Source organism: Phascolarctos cinereus, unplaced genomic scaffold (assembly GCF_003287225.1).
Source record: "Phascolarctos cinereus isolate Bilbo 61053 unplaced genomic scaffold, phaCin_HiC Scaffold_4;HRSCAF=312, whole genome shotgun sequence".
In the NCBI taxonomy this organism is placed as follows: Eukaryota; Metazoa; Chordata; class Mammalia; order Diprotodontia; family Phascolarctidae; genus Phascolarctos; species Phascolarctos cinereus.
The window spans coordinates 546,935,677-546,961,059 of NW_027555847.1; the positions used below are offsets into that span (position 1 = coordinate 546,935,677).

At 38.2% G+C, this 25,383-nt stretch overlaps 1 protein-coding gene across 1 annotated transcript in view; it reads right to left on the reverse strand.

Annotated features, from left to right (window-relative positions):
• The window catches only part of SCGN (secretagogin, EF-hand calcium binding protein), a 69,182-nt gene that overhangs the window by 26,072 nt on the left and 17,727 nt on the right, over positions 1–25,383 (reverse strand). The window contains exons 3-6 of the mRNA XM_020986947.2: positions 20,157–20,249; positions 7,889–7,978; positions 5,955–6,011; positions 4,461–4,538 (exon numbers count right to left, since the gene is read on the reverse strand). Of these exons, the coding sequence (XP_020842606.1) occupies positions 4,461–4,538; positions 5,955–6,011; positions 7,889–7,978; positions 20,157–20,249 (318 nt within the window). The remainder of the gene's footprint in view (positions 1–4,460; positions 4,539–5,954; positions 6,012–7,888; positions 7,979–20,156; positions 20,250–25,383) is intronic.

The following is a 25,383-nucleotide window of genomic DNA, read 5'->3' on the forward strand; positions in this document are numbered from 1 at the left end:
AAATGTGAGAGATCTGAGGAAATGGAAGCAACAAGGGTAGATAGCTTTTTCTAAGAGTTTGGCTGTGAATAGGAAGACAGACATGGTATGATAATTTGAGAGGACTGCAAGATGCATGTCACTCCTTTTGGGGATTATTGCATTTCAAGCAGTTGCCCCTTCCACAGAGAGGACAAATAGTTATTTTTGTTATGAGAAGAACTTCTTAGCTCTTACTTACTCCTAAGTATTCAGTAGTCCTACTTCTTCTTCTCCTGGGTGTTGCATTCTTTCATCTTTCAATTTTTTTTTTTGGTGAGGCAATCAGGGTTAAGTGGCTTGCTCAGGGTCACACAGCTAGTAAGTGTCAAGTGTCCGAGGTCAAATTTGAACTCAGATCCTCCTGACTGCAAGGCAGGGGCTTTATCCACTGTGCCACCTAACTGCCCCCATCTTCCAAATTCTTGACATAGATCAAGATTTTCTTCTTCCTCTTCAGGTCCTTTTTCTTCCTTATTGTCCCATTCAAGCCTCTTCCCTTCTCCCCCAGAAAAAAAAAAAGATATTCTTCCCAGTAACTTGGAGAGTAGAGAGGTATTCCTTGACCTAATCTTCCTTTTCTTATTGGAAGGAGACTATTCTGCCCCGAGCTTAGCAAGTCGCTTGGCTGTAGCATAAAAACAAACATTATACACTCCATTCAGGTCCAAGCAATTTCTCCCTGCTCTCCATACTTGCCAGAAATGGGACCCTCAGTAACCTCTGTTACTCATGTGCAGAATAAACTGACATAATCCAGAGGATGTCAGCTTTTTTGTTTTGTCACTAACTACCAAGTGAAAACTTCTAGCATGAAGATTATTTCAAAGAATTTAGTACCAATAAGTGATCGCTATATTCAGGGACAGAAGGGAAAACTATTCTGGAAAACCAGAGTGCTACCATCCCAGTTTATTTACTATAGAAATTATCTCCATATTGGTAGACCCAGGAGGTACTAGGGCTGTATTTTTCCTCCTTTCCTCCGTCCCAATTTCTACCACTGATTTTAGGTATAAACAAAATAAAAATCAAATATGATTCATGGCTCCCTGAGAAGCCTTCTACCACCCCAGCACACACATACAAATTTATATATACACATAAGTATGTGTAAATATTATATACAAGTATTACATATGATATATTGTATCATGTAACATATATATTATACATGTCCTCCACCTGCTTAAGATAATGTTCAAATTCCCTTATTAGAAAATAGCTCATTTTATTCTCTTCTAAAATTTTCATGCATTGGAGATACGTATGACAAATCATATTATTAATACTTTGCGTAAGTTTTTAAAAATCTGATTACTCTCCTCTTTTTAGAGCTAACAAACCTCAGGGCAATGAGGGAATAATGCTTCAATGCTAGAATGAAGGAAGGAAAATGCTTGTTTGTGGAGCACAACTCTGGAGAAGTTAGATCTATGTGAAGTACGTTGTTAGGCAATGGAAATTCACCAGATATCTTCAGGCAGGGTAGGGTCAGAGGACGGCAAAAAGAGACAGGTATGAGGCCTGGCACACAGTAGGAGGTAAGAAGGTGAAAGAGATAAGCTTGATCTCTATCATAATTTGGCCAAGGGCCAACCTTGACCAGCCATCTTGTTAAAGATGTTGAATTATCTTTCAAGGAAGCTTGACATTGATGTGAATAAAAACCTTAAAGTCAACTGTTTTCAAGGGAAGTGCTCTCTGCAATCTAGAGATTCTGAAAGCCAGTATTACATTTGGCTCAGCCTATTTAATCAATTAATGAAATTGAGATCATACAATTCAGTGCCGACATCATCATAAAGCAATGTCAACAATTACTCAATTAAAAAAACTTCCTAGAATGTTAGATGGTGCCCCTCAGTCAGTTTAAATTTTAATTCATTTTTCAAATTATTTTTCTGTTGAAGGGTTTCAGAGAAACTTGAATCAACAAGGGACCTAGAGATTTCTCTGTAGCTAACAAGCTGTTTCCTGCTCCTGGGGGATTTCCTATTCTGCCCTTTATTGCTGAACATATATTTGCTCAGGGTTTCTATCATTGCTTTACTAGCAATTAAAAGAGATCAACAGAGCAATGATTACCATAACTGAGCTCTATCCTAGGATCTGATTTTATCCTTTATGCTATTAACAAATGAATACCATCTAAGATAATTTCCTGCCTGAGCTCATACACATGCTCCTTTTGACCAGCAGTTGAGCTAGGAAAGGATAAAAGTGCTTGGTTGGATGGCTTGGAATTAGAATTCCAGAGTTGGAATATACTTTAGTGTGATCTAGAGCAAACCCCAGCATTTTTGTTGATACAGAAACAGACACAAGACAAAAGTGACTTTCCCAAAGCCATAGTAAATAAGTATGAGAGTCAAGAAATCTTAGTTTCAACTTTTTAGGCAACCATAAACCACTTAACCTCTAAGCTCCTTAGTTACTGTCATCTATAAAATGAGATGAATAATTTGGTATTCTATATAATTGAATTCAATTAAATGAACACTTATGAAGATTCTAATATGTAAAATGGCACTGTACTAGGTGCTAGGGATACAGAGCCATTACCATAATGGTACAACTAGGGCTTTGTCCCAAGTCCCCAAATTTAGAAGGTGCCAAAATCACTTTCAGGTCAATGGATGGAGGACTGCCTAATAACTACATCATGATTTTTACAACTACCACCACTGCTGCCAACCAGGAAGACATTAAAAAAAACCTTCATTTAAAATTAGGTTATTATATACCAATTCATGATGAAAATTCAGCTAGGTAGTATATTAGACAGACACTGAGAGAGAATCAGATCAGCCATCTAATTCAACCCCTCATTTTGCAAATGAGGAAACTGAGGCCTGGGGTGAGTAAGTGACTTGTCTAAGATCATTCAGGAAATCTCAGTCCTCTGACTTCAAAGCAGTGCTCATTCAGACAGAAATAAACCAACAGCTTGCTGTCTAGAGGGGAAGGGGGATAAAACATAATCATAATGTAACATAGAATATATTAAGAATGTTGAAAAACACATTATGAGAAGTGACTTCTGGCTGATTGGGAGGAGGAGGAGGATCAGGAAAGATTTCATGGAGTAACTAGCATTGGTGTAGGCCTTAAAGAATGGGTAGTGATGGTGGGTAGGGCATCCCAGTTTGAGCAAATATATGGAATCAGGAATCAGGAAAATATTGAGTAGGTTAGAAAAAACACAAGCAGCCCATATTTTGTCTATAGCATCAGATGTACAAAATCAATTTAATTAACAAATATTTCCTGGGTACCTCCTATAAGTACATCATTGTTCTAGGAGCTGGGGATATAAAGATTGAAAAAATGTAGTTAGCAATATATTAGTCCAACTGAGAGATCCTGAGGATCTGCATTAAGGTAGTGGCAAGAGACATTGCAAAGGGGCAGCTAGGTGATGTAGTGGATAGAGCACCGACCTCGGAGTCAGGAGGACCTGAGTTCAAATCCAGCTTCAGACACTTGACACTTACTAGCTGTGAGACCCTGGGCAAGTCACTTAACCTCGATTGCCTCAAAAAAAAACCCCACCCAAACAAGAGAATTGCAAAGCTTGAATGGACAGAATATGGCAACTAACTAGGTGTGGTGGTCAACAAAGAGAGAGTGGTCAAAATTACTCTGTGGTTTCCAAGATGATGGCGAAGTCATTCACAGAAAGGGAAGAAAAAAATCAGGGGAAAGAACAGGTTTTGGAGGGAAAAGTTAGTCTAGTTCTGGACATTGGATTCCATATTTAATGTTGGAAAGGACCTCAAAGATAATCTACTCCTAAACCTTCATTTTATAGATGAGGAAAGTGTGGCTCCAGGAGGCCAATGACTTGCCCCAAATCACACAGATAGCAAAGAGCAGAGCTGGGATTTGGACATACGTCTGTTTCCAAACTCTGTTTTTGCTACTGTACCACAGTGAGTTTGAGGTATCAGCAGAAACTCCAGAGGGGACATCCAATAGGCAAAGGGAAATGCATGGCTAGAACTCTGGGAGGAGAATGGGTATAGAGATTTAAGAGTTACCTTCATGGGAATGATAGCTGAAATCACAAGAATGAATGAAATTTCTAAATGAGAAGAGAAGAGGGCCAAGAACAGAACTCTGAGGAATAACTATATTATGGTATCAAAAGGAAGAAAAAGGCAAAGGATACAAAGGAGAGATCAGATGGATTGGAGGAGGACTATTATGTTATCATGTCATAGGCATGGAAGAGAGAGTATCAAGGAGGAATCAGACTTCCAAGAGATTTAGGTTAATATTGTGGTTATTTAACCTAATATGAATGGGACCTTCTAGGCTTCCCCCCAAAAAGTTATCAGCTTTCACATATGGTTGCATAGGTTTTGAGTGGTCATCTAAGGAAGTCAAGAATAGTTATTCTTCCTGCTATTGTGAAGCATATCTGAGAGCTCACTTACCATGGCATCAGTATATTCACCCAGTTTGGTCTCAGGAATGGTTTTTTTGTGATGTAGGAAGAGATCTCGAAGAAAATTCTGTAGGTACCAAGAAAAGAATCACTACTTTACAAAAGACATAAAGACAAGGCAAATGCCACTTTTTAAAAAAATTATCTTATTTTTAATTTGTGGAATAAAACAAGCTTTTCCATGACCTAGTATAATAAAAAAGATGATTGCACATGAAACTGCAAATCTATTATATACAGCTTGCTATTCCTTTTAAATATACGATAGAATTATCATGTACATTTATTTCCCCACCCACCCTAGAGATGGCTACCATTAGACACAAATAAGTGTATATGTGTGTGTGTGTATGTAAAATTATTCTATGCATACTTCTATTTATCAGTTTTTTCTCTGGATGTTTTTCTTCATATGTCCCTTTATTATAGGAGCTTCTACCCTGGGGTCCTGCCTTCTGATTGGTGATGGCCTCCCTAAGAATACTTTGCTTTTCACTCCCTCCTCTTTGGCTCACTCCTTCTAAGTTTCCTGGCCAACCTCCTTGCCAAAGTCCGCTTACCCTTTCCTCTGCTCCTCCTCCAGTTCTGGAATTAGGAACCAAGATCAAATCTAGCCTGCCATTGTTCTTGGATGGGCTTCCCTTGGGCCCCACTCATCCTCCCACTAATGTCCCAGAAAAAAAAGGGCCCTTCTCTGGCTATGATTCCCCTATGAATACTCTTTCCCCCTTAAAAATTAAGTTTCTTGAGAGCTTTTGTATTTGTATACCAGTACTTGGACAATGCTTGGCACATAGTAAGTGACTAATACTTGCTATTCATTCATTCATCATTCATTCATTTCATTCATTCATTCATTCATGATTACAGTTTCATATGATCTCACATTTATATAACATTTTGAGATCTAAAAAGGGCTTTTCTCCACAACTACCCCAGGATGCAGGGAGTATAAGTGATATTATCTCCATTTTGTAAGTGAAGAATCTGAACTACAGAGAGGTTAAGTGACTTTGCCCAATGTTAGAAAATAGTATAGCCAGGATTTGAATCCAACTTTTCCTCCTCCTAATCCAATACTCTTTACACAGCAGTCTCTGTCCAAGAGAAGTATAGAGAGAAATAGAGAGCAGGGACTCATTTTCCTCATGTTCCTCATTTTGTCTTTGAATTACCAACACCTGCCACAGTGCCTGGCACATAGCAGGTGTTTAATAGCCCTTGTTTAATGAATGAGTGAATGAATGAATAATTCAAATGAGGATATTCCTCCCTCATTGTCTGTATGGTTGTGAGAGTTAACACTACCTGAATTTTTGAAGACAGCTTGGAGAACTGGTGATAAAATTAAGCCTGAAGTTCTTGGCCCCACTCCAGAAAGTTAAATCCACAACACATTTAGACTCAAATTTCCAGCAACAGACAAATCCATACATTATCCAAACCTTCAGCAGAGGCTCAGAAGGCATTCGATGAAACTTACCTGGAGCTCCCCAGCTGAGATAAACCCACTGCTATCAGCATCATATTTGCGCCAAATCTGAAACACAAGTCCCATTCAATGAGTCAGCCCTCAGATCACGGAACTAATGGAGACTCCTGCTAATCTTACGGGCAGCTAAGCGGTGCAGTGGCTAGAGTGCCAGGCCTGGAGTCTGAAAAATTCATCTTTCTGAGTTCAAATCTGGCTTAAGACACTTACTTGATGTATGACCCTGGACAAGTCATTTAGCCCTGTTTGCCTCAGTTTCCTCATCTGTAAAATGAGCTGGAGAAGGAAATGGTGAACCACTCCAGTATCTTTGCCAAGAAAACCCCAAATACAGTCACAAAGAGTTGGACACAATTGAAGTGACTAAACAATAACAATCTTACAGACACAAATATGCAGTTGGCATTTAGTTACAGATGGGATAGGGACTGGATCTGCGATTTCACTGGTATATGAAACTCCCTCTACCAATGCAAGCCAGCATCTTCTCTACAAATGATAGTCTTAGAGAGCTGTCCAGCTTGTTAAGAAATTAAAGGACTTGCCAGGTCACATAGTCAGTATATGTCAGAGGTGAGACTTGTACTCAGCTCTTCCTGAATTTAAGTCTGGCTCTCTATCCGCTACAGACAAATTTTTTTTAAAAAAAGACAAAAGCAACATTTTAGCTTTCTGTGGGTAGCAGTGAACGAGCAGATAGACCCAATTAAAAATAAAATAAAATTAAACAAAATAAAATAAAACCTCTCAGTTCCCATGGAGTCATTTCTTCAATTGTAAAAAGACACTTAGCTGAAAGAGCTCCTTTGGATAGGTCAGAGGCCGCTCAGGTCAGAATGATCTTTGATGGTTTGTGTGGCCCAGATGAATATTTTTGTGATGGTAAATTAGGCTATATTTGTCTCAATTCTTACCTAGCCCTTAGTCATTGAATGGGTGTTGCCTCAGACAAACTGAGGCCTAAGAAAGATTTTAATTTAGAAACGCTAAGGTCGCCCACTGCATCCCCAGCCATTGGTCATCGGTCATTGCCAGTTGTCTTGACTTATGCCTTGTCACTGGACTTTGATGACCCTGGGGGAGAAAGTGAGACTGACAACTTTATGTAGCTCTGCCTCACTTAAATCCAATTCATGCACAAGTCAAGATATCATCATGTAACGTCACCATTTCTCTTCAAAAATAAAGGACCACCACCACCAACAACAGCAATGACTCCCCCACCATGCACACACACCTCTTTTCTACCTCCCTGCAGGCCATTTTACCCATGGCCTGCACCTGATTAGGAAAGAGACAAAGAAGGAAGAATAGACTTTTCACTACCATCTCTAGAAAATGGAATTCAGAAATGATTTAGTGCCTGGCGCATAGTAGGCATTTAATAAATATTTATTGACTGACTGATTTAAAGAGGAATGATGCTTAAATGTGACCAGCCAATATGATTCTGTTTTCTCTTCGAATGTCATCAGTTTGAAGATATTAAAAAATGATAGTTAAGGATTAAACAGCATGTCCCAAAAGTCTTAGTGCAGCTTTAAGCTGCACTAAGACTTTTGGGACACCTTATACAGAGCTTTAAAAATTGTGTGGTGCTTAAATCCATTAATCCTACATTAATTCTGTGAAGAAGGTACTGAGGTATTAATATCCCCATTTAACCAGTGATGCAAGTGAGTTTCAGGGAGGTTAAATAAATGACTTTCAGAGCCACAGGCTTACTAAGTCAGAAAGATTTGGCTCTAAGTCCAATACTCTTTACATGATGTCTTGCTGTCTCTCAAAATTAAAACAGTCACATAGATAGTCGCAATTGGGGTATTTGCTTCCCTCTCTCACCCCAGCCCCTACCCCCATACAATCTGAAGCTTTGTGTGAGCGTATTTTGGCAGGGTTTGGCATGGGAAAAAAAAGCTACCTACTTGCATAAACTCCACACTGTTATCCAAGGGGGTTTCTCGGCGAAAGAGCAGGAGAAAGTTTTCATCTTCTGGCAAGATCATCTTGGCAAGCTGAAATATTAAGACAAAAACATTTGGAGTTAGTCATAGCAGTCAATATCTTTTAGGGTGCCCTGTCAATCAGTGACCTGTTTCATCCACCATGTTTCATCTGCCATTAAATGTCTTCTTGTGTTTTTTTAAATCAATTTACCAATTAAAGAAAAACTGAGGGGATGGGTAGTTTCAGTACCAACATGGTAGCCTAATATATATTGCCCATCCCTTTCATTTATGAGTTCCTAATGAATAGGAGGAGATTCTTCTAGAATTCTGTATATTTTTTAGCTTTCTGGGACTGTATAGTGAAGTTTACATGAGGGACAAGAATCAGTTCGGTCATATCTCTGGGGAGAAAGCCAATAGATCTGAATAGATAACAAAACCACTAGAAACCATCTAGGACTCTAGCTATTCTGGATTTTCCCAGCCCTGTGGTTGGTTATATCCCCTGACTAATCTAATTTCTTGTTCCTCTAATCTCTGTGATGTTTCTCTAGACACAATTTTTTTTTCTTGCTGTCCCTACCCAATCTATATCATGTCATTCCTATTCCTCATCAAATGCCATTTTTCTCTGATTGTTGTGGAACCCTGCTCCATTATATTTTTTTAAAGTAATATTTCATTTTCCTTCAATTATATGTTAAGATAATTTTAAACATTTTTAAAAAAGTTTTGAGTTCCAAATCTCTTCCTCCCTCCCTACTGTATTCCTCCTCCCTGAGATGGTTAGCAATCTAATATAGGTTATTCACGTGCAATCATGTAAAACATTTCCATATTAGTAATTTTGTACAAGAAGACTCAAACAAAAAAATTAATGAAAAAAATAAAGTGAAAAATAGTATGCTTCAATCTTCATTCTGACAATATCAGTTCTTTTTCTGGAAGTAGATACCATCCACTTTCATCAGGAGTCCTTTGAGATTGTCTTGGATCATTGCTGAGAATAGCTAATTCATTCACAGCTCTTCATTATAGAATATTACTGTTATTGTATACAACATTCTCCTGGTTTTGTTCACTTCACATTGCATCAGTTCATGTAAGTCTTTCCAGGTTTTTCTGAAATCATCCTGCTTGTCATTTCTTATAGCACAATAATATTCCATCACAATCATATACTACAACCTGTTCACACTCTTGATTTTCTCTTCCCTATACATTTCTACCTCCTCAGACTAACTGGAACCTGGCTTCTTTCTAAGGACATCACATTTATGATCGTTGATATCTCATCATCCTCTTCTGTGCTGTCTATGACCTCTCATGCTGCCTCATTGCACGAGGAGAAAGTTTCTGCAAACTCATTGTTCTCTGTTGACAGTTCACCAGATCCTTATTTTTCCACCACTGAATTTCAAACCTGAATGTTACCATCTCTCATAACTTTCACTTCCAAGATCTTTGGCTCAGAAATTTTCCTCTTTGACTACTTCCCCTCAACCTCCTTCCTTTGTTTTCTATGAAACTGCTTTCTCCTGGTTCTCTCCTAGCTAGCTAAGCGACCCTTTTAGATAGCCATTACAAAGAGAAATGCTAAGTATAATGCCTTCCAAGGCTCTATTCTAGGTTCCCTTCTCTTCTTTCTCTACATTTTCTCCTTTAGAGATTTTATCTATTTTTATGACATCATCTTCTTAATGCAGAGAACTTCCATTCATCCAAAGCAGCTCTAATCTAGTCCCAAAGCTCCAGGTATGCATTTTCAATGGGTTGTGGAACATTGGACAGCTAGATGGCATAGTATATAGAATATTAGGCTTGGAGTCAAGAAAACTTGAATTCAAATCCTGCGTCAGACACATACTATGTATGTGACCTTGGCAAGCCACTTAACCTTTTCAACCTCAGGTTCCTCATCTACAAAATGAGAATAATAGTGGTACCTATTTATGGGGTTGTCATGACCAAATGAGATGATAATAATATATGTAAAGCACATCGTGAATTTTAAAACAATAAGTTAGCTATTATTATTATACTTATCTTCATATAGTTGGCTTACTGAAATTTTAACTCAACCAGGATTGAGCTCATCATTTTTTTCTTTAAAATGTACCCACCTAACTTTCTTGTTTACATTTTAAAAATTGGAAATGTGATAACCATAAACAAAAATAAAGAATAAAACAATAAATTCCAAATGATTTGTCTACACACACACATATATATACCATAAGGATCTCTAGTTTTGTCAGCATGCATATTGTCTAGGGATGCAAAGTATTATGTCTTTTTAACTTGGTAGATAATCTTTTAGTGTGAATGTGGCTGAAGATGAATCACTGTTTGGTCTTCAAGCCTTTCTGCATTTGACTATGATATTTCTTGAACAACACCGATTACTAATACATCATTTCCTGCCAGAACCAATACTAGCCTAGCACAGCCTGTCAGAACCTAAGGTTTCCTCCATAACTTGATGAGGAATCAAAATAAGACTTAATGAAAGATGTTATATACTAATATTATTATATATATTATTCCATTACATACTAATAGTATAGATATGTAACTTTAACAATGATAGTCAGCCTCACATAAGGGATAGAGATCTGGCCTAAGGCCAAGGGGACCTAGATTCAAGTCAAGAAGTATATGCTTCTGACACATACTGGCTGGGTGACCCTAGATAAGTCATTTAACTTCTCAGTGCCCCCTGGCAACTCCCTATGACCATAAATGGCAGAACAGCTATAGATTTGTATTGATAGGAGAAGTTTCCCCTCTAGGAGTTAGTTCCTGAAATTATAGATCCTAACCAAAGGAAAAGAAGAAAAACAACAAAATAAGATCTTATTTATCTGAATACCACCTATAAGGAATCACTCTTCCATGTAGACTGTGTTAGATACTCTCCATCATAGGATTACCTTTAATGTACATTCATTTCATTTCCCTGTTTTATGTTTTGTTTGATAATGATAATCAGGGGATAACTGAACCAAAAGTTCTTTGTGATTGTTTACTAAATATCATGTATGACCTTAGTATTTGCATATTAAGATGTTCCTATTTGTAGCTGACATTGTGCTAATTATGGCAAGCCATAGAACACTTAAAAGCCTTCTGAGGTCCAGAACTCCTCAAGAGATGGACTTGACAATCCACACAATAACAACTAAATGGATGAAAAATACATTGTCCATATTATGACATAGGATTTCATGAGCGGCCCACTATGTTAGTCTATTACTATATATATCTTGGATAAGTGGTATAGATGCACATTGAGCTGGTTCTAGCAGGAAGAGAGAAGGCTCTGGTGTTCTGATGGACAGAAATTTCATAGGAAGAGAAGGCATGAAGAATTATAATCTGTATCTCATTGAAGGAAGTAGCCATATTAATGAGATGATGAATCCATTGCCATGCATTAGATACAGATATATGTAAATATATGTAGGAGAGAGAGGAAAGAGAAAAAGCCAGAGAAATATAATCCATTTTGATTCTTTATGTAGGTGTTAGACTAGATGGCCTCGGAGGTTTTTGCCATCGTTGAGATTCTTTAACTTCCCTGTTTCTCTTGGTGGTGCCATCATTCTCCAAGACTTGAACCTTTGGAGACTTTCTTGACTTCTTCCTCTTCTTCCCTCACTCTCTGCATAGTCAATCAATTGTTAAGTACTGTTGATTCTGTTTATGAAATCTTTCCTCAACCAGTAACACTTCATTTAAGGTTCACAACCTCATTACCTCTTGCCTGGACCACTGTAAGTCTCTTAATAGTTCTTTGTAGGTCTAGTTTGTCCCCTTTCTAATCCTTCCCTCACACCACAGCTAGAATTGAAAGCTTCCTCTGTTATGACTCTAACCTACTTCACCAACCTTATTTTATATTATTCGCCTTCACATACTCTATTCCTCAGCCCAACCAAGCTGCCTACCTTCTTTGTTTCTGTTATGTCTCACATCTTGAACAAGTCCTTCCTCTCCCTTATTAGAAGCCTTCTCATCTGTTAAGATCCAAATCAGGTACCAATATTTCCATGTAGTACTTTTATAACTATAGGCAGGTAGGCAACAGAGTGGATAGAGTTCTGGACTCATCTTCCTGAGTTCCAATCTGGCCTCAGACACTTACTAGTTGTATGACCCTGTTTGCCTCAGTTTCCAGAGAAGGAAATGGCAAACTACTCCAGTATCTTTACCAAGAAAACCCAAAATAGGATCATGGAGAATTGAACACAACTGAAACAACTGAATGATAAGGACACCTCTTTAACTAACCTGTTGTCAGGACTTCATTAAGATCTTATTTATATGAGTAGGGACTATATATTTATTTGTCATGCCCCTCACTCCACACTACACCTTTTCCAAAAGACCTACCTGATAACAGCTCCTTACTGCCTTCTCCCTGCGGGAAGATAATCACTTTAACATTGAAGTAAATGCTACCTGAGGGTGTGTACCTCAAACAGGCCTCCTATCCTTGTATAATTAGCCTGGCCCTAGGACTCCACCGATTCCTGTCTTGACCATCAAGCAGGTCCATACATACTTTCCATTTCTTTCTCAGAGAAACCTAATTAAATCAGCATTACATTTGTTACCTGTGAAAGACATGGCAATCTACTACTCTATTGTTCCAGTTAGTAATTTTGAACTTCTGACTTGGAGGCTGTCTAGATCAGTTAACTTCCCTTCTCTGGCCACCATTCCCTGCTCCTTCAGAGCTATCCATGCCTGATCTCTCCTCTGCTCCTATCTCACTCTTTCCTACCTTCTACTGTGCTCTCTGGAATCCCTGTCCTATTGTTAACAAAATGCTCTTCCTAGTAGACCTGGACCATCCCCTAAGAAATTAACTCATCTATATGTATTTTGTATACTGACAAGTTTGCTTCTACCCTCCCCAAAACAATGTAAGTTTCTTGAGAGTTGGTGCCATTTTTCTTTGTATTTGTAACCATATGACCTAGCAAAGTGCCTGGCATATAGTGGGCATTTAAATGCTTACTGACTTAAATTTCTAACCTCTAAAGCTAACAGGGATTCCAGCTTGGATTTCTCAGAATACTCTTTAGATTGCTAATATCCCCTTGTAATTTTCCAACTTGTATTACAGTTAATTGTGTACTTGTTTCATTCCCTTGTACGTTATTCAAGGGCAGGGTTTATGCTGTATTTCATTTTTGTATCCCTAGTGTCTACCGCAGTGCCTCAAGCTTAATAAGTATTTGCTATTTATTTTGTTTATTGAACAAATCTATTGATAAATTTGATCTGTGAGGTTATATTTTCTACTAGTATAGAATACTAATATCACACTTCACCATTCACATTTTATAGCTGAAGAATTACAGGACTGGGCAGGGTATATTGGTCTGCTCAAGTTCACACAGCACCATCATAATGGATTAGAAATCCTTCTCCTTTATAAAACACTGTTTCTTCTAATAGGGATGGGTTTTATAAGTAAGCTCTTTGGGGGAGCAGGCTGAGACAGCCAATTACTGTGGAATTCAATGAACCAGGTCTTTAGAGCACAACCCACTATCAATCTAAGGTAATGGGGCGGGGGGGGGGAAGAAGCAGAGGAAACCTGGAGATGTGAAATTCCTAAGCTTAATTCCTGTCATCAGTTGTCTCTTTTCCTATCATACCTTTAACAAATGACAAAACAGATACATCTGCTTATCATTCTTGACTTTTTCTTTCCCTTTTCACTCTGGCATGCACAGTAGATTTACAGTTTCACGTACAATCATCTTTTTTTATTGTACTATGTTATGGAAATGCTTGTTTCATTCCATAAATAAAAACTAAAATAAAAGGAAAAGAGAAGCGACCAACCTAGGGATGGAAAGCTGTAGAAAGGGCTAGGGAAAAAAAAAACAAACCCACGAATTGTGGAATCTGAAGCACTTTATAGATATATGGCTTTGTGTTTTCCGTAGTTAGCCCCTCCTCCAATTTTCCTTGTTTTCTTTCTGGTTTTCATTCTAATGATTTCCTTCCTGATTTTTTTTGTTCTTCCTTCTTTCTTCAGTTTGTTTTGTTTTGTTACTCTTTCTGCTTTGACTCAGAAGTTGTCTGCACCAACTTTAGAGGGTTTGACCTGGGAAGACCTTCTGAATTCCTCTCCTATTTTCCAAAGGGGTGCAGGATTCCCTTGACAAGGTTAATTTCTTGTTGAGGTTTATTCTTCAGGAATGAGGCCTTTGTACTGACATTGATATTTCTCTGGAAGCGTATGAATTCACTGCTCAGCCATGGGGCCACATGATGTCCTGGGAGGAGTGGAGGGTAGCCTCACAGGCTCCAAGTCTTCATTTCCAAGTAACCCAATCTGAGTCCCTGTGAGTAGCCATTTTTCAACTCTCAAGTTCCTTCCTTCTGTCTCTGCTCTCCCTTTTAAAGGCCAAGTTCAAGGGTATAGCATGGACTTGAAGTTCACACGAAGTGGTTAAAAATCAATCTCTCTCAGAAGGTACTTAGCAGGATTCTTCTGGGCACATCCTTTACTCTGGTGATCTATCATCTTCTCATCTTAATGAAGGTACCTAGGTTCCTTCCCTGATCTTTCCCTCTACTTCCTCCGGCTCTCCATCCTTCCCCCCAATCACTTAGGATAAAATCATTTCCAGATGCAACAGGAAACAACAGGGGAGTGGGTGGGAAGGGTAGTAGAAATTATTTGTGAATAACTCAGGGTTTAACTTGTTCACTAACAACAGTCCTTTAATACCCTCTGTCCACTGCAGCTGGGAAGCATTGGAGTTTAGTGACTCACCAAAGGAGCCCTGGGCCCCTAGAGCCAGCTGCCATGACAATCAAACAGACTAAGAGGATCCTAGGGCTAAATGAGAAGGCTAATGCATCTGCAGAGCAAAGCAAGGGCTTCTGCCTAACCAGCAGGGGACCTAATGGAAAACACTTCTGTTCTTCCTACAAAATAGGTTACTAAAATCATATATTACCAGAATTGCCATTTGGATGGGGATGGGGAGGGGAGGGATAACTTGCTTCTGTTTCACAAATAACCTTGATAGAAAAATCATATAAGTTAATCAGTAAAAAACACCCCTCACCTCCCAGAATTGATTAAGTGCTTACTATATATAGTCAAAGCTATGGTTTTTCCAGCAGCAATGTATGGCTGTAGGATTATAAGGAAAGCTGAGCACTGCAGAATCAATGCTTTCTAATTGTGGTGCTGTAGAAGACTTTTGAGAGTCCCTTGTTCATCCAGGAGATCCAATCAGTCAATACTTAAAGAAATTAATTCAGGCTATTCACTAGAAGGTCAAGCGCTGAAGCTGAAGCTTAAATACTTTGGCCACATAATGACAAGACAGGACTCACTGGAAAAGACCCTCATGTTACGAAAGATTGAAGCCAAAAGGAAAAAGAGATGGCAGAGGATGAAATGGATAGATAGTGTCATGGAAGCAACAAACATGAACTTGGACAGACTTTGAGAGACAGTGGAGGATAGAAGGGCCTGGTGTGCTATGGTCCATGGGGTCATGAAGAGTCAGACACGACTGAACGACAACAACAACAAAATGTTCTGAGCACTTTGGAAGGCACTGGGGATATGAGTAGAATGAAGGAAACATTCCCTGATCATAAGGAGCTTACATGCCATTTAGACTATTTGTGAATTGACAGAACCAAAGCAGATGAAGTTCTAGGAGCTACACTGACCCTCTGGCTCCAGATCCTGGAATGGTCATGGAATCTACTCGGAAGGCTCTTTTCAGAGCTCAAAGGTCTTTCAGGTGGCAGCGAGCCTTCAGATCCTACTGACAGGATTAGCACTTTTTCAGAATCATTTCTGAACAAGGATGATCAATTTTTGTCTCTATTTGAAGGAAACTAGTTATGTTACTGTCCAATTGCTCTGGTTGAAGACTCATGGGAAGAATTAGAAAGAAAACAGATGTCCATTAATTGGGAAATGACTAAATAAATGATGGGTACATGAATATAATATAATATTATCACATTGTAAGAAATGATGAGTGGGAAGACTACAGATATACATTGGAAGATTTGTGGAAAATGTAAGAAGTGAAACAACTAGAAGCAGGAAAACAATACCCAATGATTGTCATAATAATAATTTTGTTATTGTTGAGTCATTTCAGTCATGTCCAACTCTCTGTGACCCTGTTTAGGGTTTTCTTGGCAGAGGTATTAGAGTGGTTTGCCATTTCCTTCTCCTCCTCATTTTACAGATGAGGAAATTGAGGCAAACAAGGTTAAGTGACTTGCCCAGGTTCTCATAGCTAGCAAGTATCTGAGGCCAGATTTGAACTCAGGTCTTCCTGACTCCAGACCCAGCACTCTCTCCACCGCACCACCTAGCTGCCCAATAACAACAATAATAATAGCTGGTATTTTATATAGCACTCTCAGATTTGCAAAGTGCTTTACAAATATTTATCTCATTTTATCCTCACAACAACCCTGGGAACCTCCCAGTGCTATTATAATCCCCATTTTAGAGATTAGGCAATTGAGGCAGGCTAAATGAAGTTAAAAGACTTGCCCAGGGTCACACATATGAGATTGGATTTGAACTCAGGTCTTCCTGATTCTAGAGCCAGTGCTCTAGCCACAGGGTTATCTAGGTGCTGACTTAAGTAGCTTTTGATGCTATAAAATTATGATGAACCAACTTGGCTCCAAAGAAATATGAGAACATATCTCTCTGTCTTCTTTTCAGAGGTGAGGGACTATGGGTATAAAACATTACGTAAGTGTCAGACTTGGTTGATGTGCTAATTTGTTTTGCTGCACTGTTTTCTCTCTCTTTTTTCATTCTTTGTTGTAATGGCTTGTCATCATGGAAATAGGAAAGATGCTAATAAAATTTTAATGTAAAACTTTGGTTTTTTATCAGTAAAGTGGAAATGATAATAGCATAAACATCACAGGATTGTTACGAGGATCAGATGAGATCGTTGGATCATAGAACGTGAGTCAGATGGAATGTCAGAGGCCACACAGTCCAACTCTTTCATTTTACAGATGAGGAAACTGAGGCCCAAAGAAGTTAAGTGACTTTCCCAAAGTGACACAAGTATCGGAAGCAAAATAGTTTATGTAAAGTGCTTTCCAAATCTAAAAGGCCTTTTAAATTAGTTTTCTTCTTAATTAGCCTTTCTTAAACTGCTTTGAAAGACTTAACTCTGATCAATAAATTACCAAACATGACTCCAGACACTGATAAGGAAGCATGCTATTCATCTTCTGATAGAGAGGTGATGGACTCAGGGTGCAGAATAAGACACTTTTGGAAATGGCAAATGTGTGAGTCTTTTTGTTTGTTTGTTTAACTAGGCTTATTTGTTACAGGAATTATGTTTTATTTTGTTTGGGGAGGATATCTGAAGAGGGGAATGGAGCTAGGGTTGAGTCACCTACAAAAAGAAGTAAAGAAAGAAGAGGGGTCATGGAAGTATTTTTAAAATGCATAGAAGAGAGTAGCAATACATTTGGATGGAAACACAGACAAGCAGGATGGTTTTGAAAGTAATGTAGAATTTATTATATACTTTAAAAAAGCAAGCTATGTAATAGAATAACATGTTTTCATATGTTATCCTCTTTTTATATTCTACCTAGTTTATGAAAATGTTTATTTTGCAATTAATTAAGTTGAAAAATTAAAAAGTCAAATCTGGAATGAATTAATTGTATGGGGCTGCAAAACCTTGATGCCTCTATTGACTTCCCCAGAACCTGGCTTTCCTTGCTACATGATGATAATGGCAATCTTTCTAAAAACAAAAATTCAAATTCTGGCAGATGTTATTCAGGGTTCACCAAACTGTGAAGAAAAACTACTTTTTTTCCTCAGAGCTCTGAGGTGGGGGGCAATTAGGTTAAGTGGAACTTTATACCCCTAGCCCCATCCCTTGTTGGCTACAGGTCTCTCCTTTTAGGAATTCTTGTAACTGTAGAGGGAAAGGCTTTTCAATGGTAGATAGGTACCTTGGAGTACATTAAAGAGTTAGGTAAGATGTTGAGAAGTAACTGTTATAGTTATTATTATTACCAATTAACACCAATAGCACCTTCTAAATACCTACTGTATGAGACAACACACAGTCCTTGGAGCTTATTCCAGGGAGATCTCAGTCTATTAGAGGGTTAAGATACTCACCCAGGTAGCAAGGTAGGGAAATCTATGTTACAGTAACATTTTACAGAACATGTACAGAAATAGAGGGAGAGACTTAATTCAGCATTTTGGAATATTGGTCTTCAAAAAAAGTCTTCCTAGCAATATTTCTACTTTTTCTTTCAAAGGAGGGCTATGATCTTGCCACTTTGCTGCTGTTATCTCAGGAAAGGGAACAATTTTTAAGTGTCATAGGAGACCAGTAGGATTATTTTGTCCACTAAATGAGTACTAAAATGACAAATGAAGTCATCTTATCAAGCCTTATGCCTCTAGGCGGGTTGACCTAACTCTTCAAAACAGATGTCTGCCTTGTTCTTAAAAATCTTCAGGGATAGAGCTTTTCCAGCCTTCACTGGTTGGGGATTTAATTGTAAAGAGTTTTTTATTATGTTTAACTTAAAGCTGACCAGAGCATTGTAAACACTGTGTGGTATAGTATAGACAAATAAGGTGGGTAATGGGACACATGGCTGGCTTCTCACTCAGTAGTAGCAGTGAAAGCTGGTGGTCTAATAATTTCTTCCACTGATTTCATTGTAACACCATTTTGTTTCCTCATCTCCCTGTTTCCAAATTCCTACTTACCGCTGGGTACGTCTAAGTATTTACTGGCATGAAATCATGAACAAAACATATTTCTCCTTTAGAAGGTGGTATGTGAAGGAAAAAGGGAACCTCTAAATAGATGGAGGGGGACAAATTTCCTCAATGTAAACTATGAACTCTTTCTTGAGCTCTCTTTTCACTTTAAATTTTTTTTAAATTGAGCTACAAGGGACTTCAGAGAGAATCTTGTCCAACTGCTTTGTTTTACAGATGAGGAAAGTGGACTCTGGAAAAGTCAAACCATTCACCTTTGTAGATATCCTATTCTTTGTGTTGCTGCTAGGTGGCACAGTGGATAGAGTGTTGGGTCCAGAGTCAGGAAAATCTGAGTTCAAATTCAGCCTCAGACTATGTGACCCTGGGCAAGTCACTTACCTTTTGTCTGCCTCAGTTTTCTCAACTGTAAAATGAGGATAATAAGAGCACCCACCTCTTAGGATTGTTGTGAGGATCAAATGAGATCATATTTGTAAAGCACTTAACACAGTGTCTAACATAGAATAGATGCTCAATAAATGCTTATTCCCTCTCCCTCCTTTACTTATCTGTGTAGTATTGCTCCCTTTAGTATGTAAGTTCCTTGAGAGCAGGGTCTATTTCTGTTTGTCATTATATCCCTGGTGCTAAGCATAGTGTCCAATAAGTATTTAAATGCTTGTGGAATTAAATAGCCCAAGTTGCTATGTTTGACTAATGATGGAGACAGACATAGAACCAGGTCTCTTGACTTTAGATGCAGTGCTTTTTCTAGTATCATTACTACTAATAGCTCATGTCCAGGTCTATAGAGCACTTTCCTCATGACAAATTCTATGAGCTTGTTATTGAAAATATTCCTAGCTTGGCTGTACAGATAAAGCTGTGGTTTAAAGAATTTCAGTGATTTGGCCTTGCTCGCACCAGCAAGTACCAGAGCCAAGATGAAAAATCAGGTCTCCACGTTCAGTGCTTTTATCACTGTGCCACACTCCATGCTAACCTCTTTCTTCTTTTAGGAGAAAATTATTACCTACACACACATACCCAGAAATACTCACATACATAGACACCTACAAACATACACACACAGCATACTCACACACGTGTGCACACGTACAAGGATGTGTTTGTTGTTGTTCTATTATTTCAGTTGTGTCTGACTTTTCATGACCCCATTTGGGACTTTCTTGGCAAAGATACTGCAATGGTTTGCCATTTTGTTCTCCAGCTCATTTTACAGATGAGGAAACTGAAGCAAACAGGATTAAGAGACTTGCCCAGGGTCACACAGCTAGTAAGCGTCTGAGGCCAGATTTGAACTCAAGGAGCAGAGTCTTCCTGACTCTGGTCCCACTGTGCCACCTAAACACACACAGATATGTACATGTATACGCTTATGCATACACACATACAAACACCCACACTCACACACATTCAATGTCTGGAAGGTACCTCTTGTATTTGCAGGTGGCCATATTCAGAGATGCCACAGGCAGCCAGGAAATGTTTTTTCATCAGTTGAAGTTTCTCTTCTGCTACAGCTTTCTACATCAAGTCAAACAAAGCCATGTGTTAAACAATCATTTGGATCTCAGAACATGCAAGCCAGTGTCTTGCTCAAAGTCACATGGTCAGTAAGTAGCAGATCCAGAGTTTGGATCCAGTATCTCAACTCCAAAACCTACTGCTCTTTACGTTAGTCCTCATTTTGGGTGTGTATAAGTTAATATTGACTAGTGGTACCTAGAAGTGAGAAGCATGTACAGTTAACTATTCATTGTTGGTTTCAATGTATTTGCTCAGATAATTCAAACCAGTGGTTAATTCTAAAATGCTAATACTAACGGTATAATAATAATAATAATAATAATAGGTATTAGAATAATTATATGAATTATTAGAATATTCATACAAATGACATTTGTGTAATGTTTTGTGAATTACAAAGCATTCCCACATATGTCATTTCACTTGATTCTCATGATAATCCTTTGGAATAACAATTATTGTTGCTGTTTTTAGATGAAAGCAGAATCTGTCGTAACTTTTAATTTCCTTATCATCTGAGATAGAATTTTGTACACAGTAGGTGCTTCATAAGTGTTTACTGAATAAGGAAAATCCATCATCTAGTCACATGTTCTCACCCCTGCCACCCCTATATCCCCATGCCCTCCCACTTGTGAATGAGGTGGGTGAAGGAAGGGTAGCCCCAACAAGCTGAGAAGACACTGTCAGTGATTGTTAGCGTGAAAAGGAAGTGCTTACATATAGCTTAGAGAAGGTACATCATGGACAATTCATTCTTAGGTAATCAGTAATTGATAGTAGAAGGGTTTTATGAGCTTTGACCCCATTAGAAGGCAGGGTTCAAGATTTTGTTCTCTTAAAATGTTTTATTGATGCTTTATAAAAATCACTATCACTTCCCAATTCTCTCCCTTCCCATTAGAACACTCTTTTTTTTTTTTAAACAAAATGATATATTTAAGCAAGTAGCTAGATGGCTCAGTTGGATAGAGCACTGAGGCTCGAGTTGGGAAGACCTGAGTTTAAATCTTGCCTCTGATACTTACTACCTGTGTGACCCTAGGCAAGTAACTTAACTCTGTTAGCCTTAAACCACTAGAGAAGGAAAGGGCAAACCATTCCAATATTTTTGCCAAGAAAATCCCACGGACTTATTGGCCTGTTATGGTCAACAGGGTCATGAAGGGTCAGACACAACTGAAGAGATATTTAAGAAAAAGAAGTCTACTTTGGTTTTGTTCTGGTATTTTGAACCCATATCAATCAGATTCGAGTCTGTTCTCCCCAGCTGATCACATATTATTCCTGCTCACTTCCTTTCCATCCCAGCCAACCTTACCTATTTGATATTCCATGTCTTACCTCTGTGTTGTCCCCCATGCCTGGAATTTCCCCCTCTTTGTCTCCAACTTTTGGAGCCCTTCAAGTTTAAACTACAGGTGCCCCATCCTAATAGAGACTTTTCCTGATTTCCCGCCTGATAATAGTCCCTCCCTGAAAAAATTACTTTGTATTCATTTTATATACACATGTTACTGTGCAGATTTTAGAACTTAATAGCCATGTAACATATGATCCTACCATATTGAATACTAAGTAATGTTAAATTATTCCTATGTCTTGGTTAGCCAGTCTAGGCAGTTAGATGGTAGAGTTGATGGAGTATCAGACTCAGACTCAGAAAGACCTGAGTTCAAATTCTGCCCCAGAAATTTACTTGCTACGAGACCCTAGAAAAGTCGTTGAACTTTCTTTAGTCTCAGGTTCTTCATCTGTAAAATGGGGATAATAATAAGTTACCTCGCAAGGTTTTGTGAGGATCAAATGAGATATTACATGTAAAGCACTTTGCAAACCTTGAAGCACTACTATTATTATGGTATATTAATAAAACTTTCTCTTTTTTAACCAGGACCAGATGGTTCTGATAATTGCTGATTTGTGATATAATTTCACATCTGCTAAGCGAATCCCTCTTCATTCTTAATTTTTTCATGATTTTCCTTTGAGACCTTTGAATTTTGGTTCCTTCAATTGAATTTTCTTATTATTTTATACAATTTATAAAATTGCCCCTTGGTAGTTTGATTAGCAGGTCACTAAATATGCAACATATGTATCATAATTTTTATTATATTGGTGTAGCCCAACCATGAACAATGAATATTTTTCTAATTATTTAAGTCTTTCTTATTTCTGTAAAGAATATATTGGGGGTAGCTAGGTGGCACAGTGGATAGAGCACTGGCCCTGGAGTCAAAGGACCTGAGTTCAAATCTGGCCTCAGACACTTGATACTTACTAGCTGTGTGACCCTGGGCAAGTCACTTAACCCCATTGCCTAGCCAAATATATACATATATACATATACATACATATATATTGAATATATATGTGTGTGTGTGTGTATATACACACATATATACATACATATATATATTATATATATGTGTGTGTATATATAAATATATAAATAAATATATATATATATATATAATATGTATATATATATATATATATATATATATATATATGTTGTATTCACATAAGTCCTAAGTATGTCTTGGTAGGTCAGCTCTCAGGTTTTTTTGCACATTTTGTAGTTACATGGAGTAGAATTTATTTATCTCTTCTTGCTAGGTTTTATTATTTTTGTGGATTTGTTACATCCCACCATTTTTACTGGAAGTATTCATTTTTTCCAATTAATTTTTGCATTGAGTCTCTAGGACTCCCCAAACAAACATCATATCATCTACAAGTGATGATAATTTTGCCTTCCCTTTTGCCTATCCTTAAGGTTTAAAATTAAAATTACAAATAAAAAAATTATTTAAAAAAACCACAAAGGAGGAAAGAAGTTAGCATTAAATGTACTTTCAAAAAGTACTTGCAGTTTCCTTTCCCAAGAATGTATCATCTCATGAGCCTCTTGACGCATCATGCTCTCTGGTGCGTTTTAATAGTTAGCTTTCCACTTACTCATATCGATAGACACATTTCCACCTGCCATCCCCGAATGTCATCATGACAGGTGAAGCAAGATAAGACCAGCCAAGCAGATGTGGCTCCCCGTGGAGAAGCAGGGCTGTTCACGGGAGCACCCAGCAGGGCAGCACAGAGAAGTTTGCCAGTATGAGGCTCTATCTGTCTTGTACATCAACTAGCAATCCTGTTTGCTGAGCAGGTACAGTATTCTTATAAGACTGTATTTGCCCTGGATGGATGTCATGGATCATCTAGCTGGCAAGGACTTTAGAATCTTTATTCATAATGCTTATTAATTCTAATATTACAATATAGACATATTTGGAATTATCTGCCTAGACTAGACACAGGTGGATAAAACTATGCTGCCTCTGCCTTCCTTCTTTTCCATCCCACATAGGTTATTGTCTGTTTTCTGGTGACATATACATGTCATGTTGAGCCAACATGGTAGAGTGGATGGAGAACTATCCTCAAAGCCAGGGAGGCCTGAATTCAAGCCCCACCTCCAAAACATATTAACTGTATGACCCTAGGAAAGTCATGACCTTTCAGTGCTCCAAGCAACTCTCTTAGGTGTTCTTAACCTGGGTGAATTAGAAAAGAAAATATTTAAATGACCATACTACAATATCGATTTCCTTTGTAATCCTCTGTATTTTATCTTATGCATTTAAAAGGTGAAGAGAAGGAAAAGAGAATAAGCAGACACCAATAAATGCTTTACAAATGTTGCCTCATCTGATCTTCACAACAACCCTGCGAGGCAGATGCTGTTATTATTCCCCATTTTACAGTTGAGAAAACTGTTCAATTCAAAATTATTATTCAGAAAAGGGATCCATATGCTTTGCCAGACTGCCAAAGGGGTGCATGAAGCAAAAGTCGTGAAGAACCCTTACACTCTAATACTGTAAGCTGCTGAGGTGATGGCTGGTATTGGCAGAGGAAGTTGTTCACCGGGAGCTCCCCAAATGAATGAAATCATAGGGCTAGTCCCATCCCTGTCCCTACTCGTGCCACACAGCATGGCTCTGCAATCCTCTTTAGAAGAAGGCAAATGAAGCATTGACTGACTTTGAGACCATTTGTATTCAAAGGCTACCTCTCAGATGGCTGCTGGGGAACATTAGTCTCCTGCAATGGATTTCACTTTTATCAATGAAAATCTTGTTTGAAGGGGCAGCTAGTTGGCACAGTGGATAAAGCACTGGCCCTGAAGTCAGGAGGACCTGAGTTCAAATCTGGCCTCAGATACATGACACTTACTAGCTGTGTGACCCTGGGCAAGTCACATTGCCTAGCCCCCCCCCAAAAAAAAATCTTGTTTGACCTTGTTTTCCTTGGTGTATTCACCATTGCATGGAGTTTACCATTGAGACATGATAAATGAAAAAGCAAAAGAATTCATATTTATGGAATACATTAGCGTCCCTGACTCTACTACTACTTTAAATTCTTGGTCATTCTTATTTCTCTGGCTCACTTTTACTTATCAGTACCTAAAGGTTAAATTAGCTATGTTTGGGCTTGGGCTCAAATTTCATGTCCCTACTCTGGCCTCTTACCTCCCTGCACAGTAAGTGGGTACTTGTTAATTATTTGTTTAGGTGAAGCCATTTAGGCAGACTATTCTAATAATTTAGGCACAGATATCCCCTTTAAGATGCACATTACTCAGAAAAAATCAGAAATGCCCCCAACCTGGGCACATTTTGAAAGATTGCATCTAGGAAATAAGATATTCAAAGTTCATGGCATCCATGTGAGAAAGGCATCGGGCTCCAGAGACACAATGTCCCTTTAACTATGGACTCTGGCTAATAATGAGAGCATTCAATAAACATTTATTAACCACCTAGAAGGTGTAGAACACTATAATAAGTGCTGAGGAGAATCCAAAATTTAGAGAAAATACAGTCCCTATCCTCCTGGACCTTACAGTTTGGGAGAGAGGGATGGAATATTACACATATACAAATAACTATAACATAAAATAAATACATGATAGATTTCCAAAAAGTTACAAAGTGGTATGTGAAGTCCAAGAGGAAAGGTCACTGATGACTTAGGGAGTGAGGGAAGACTTCATAGAGAAAATGGCAATTGAGTTAATATTTTTAATTTCAATTTTTAAAATAATATTTTATCTTCCCCCCTT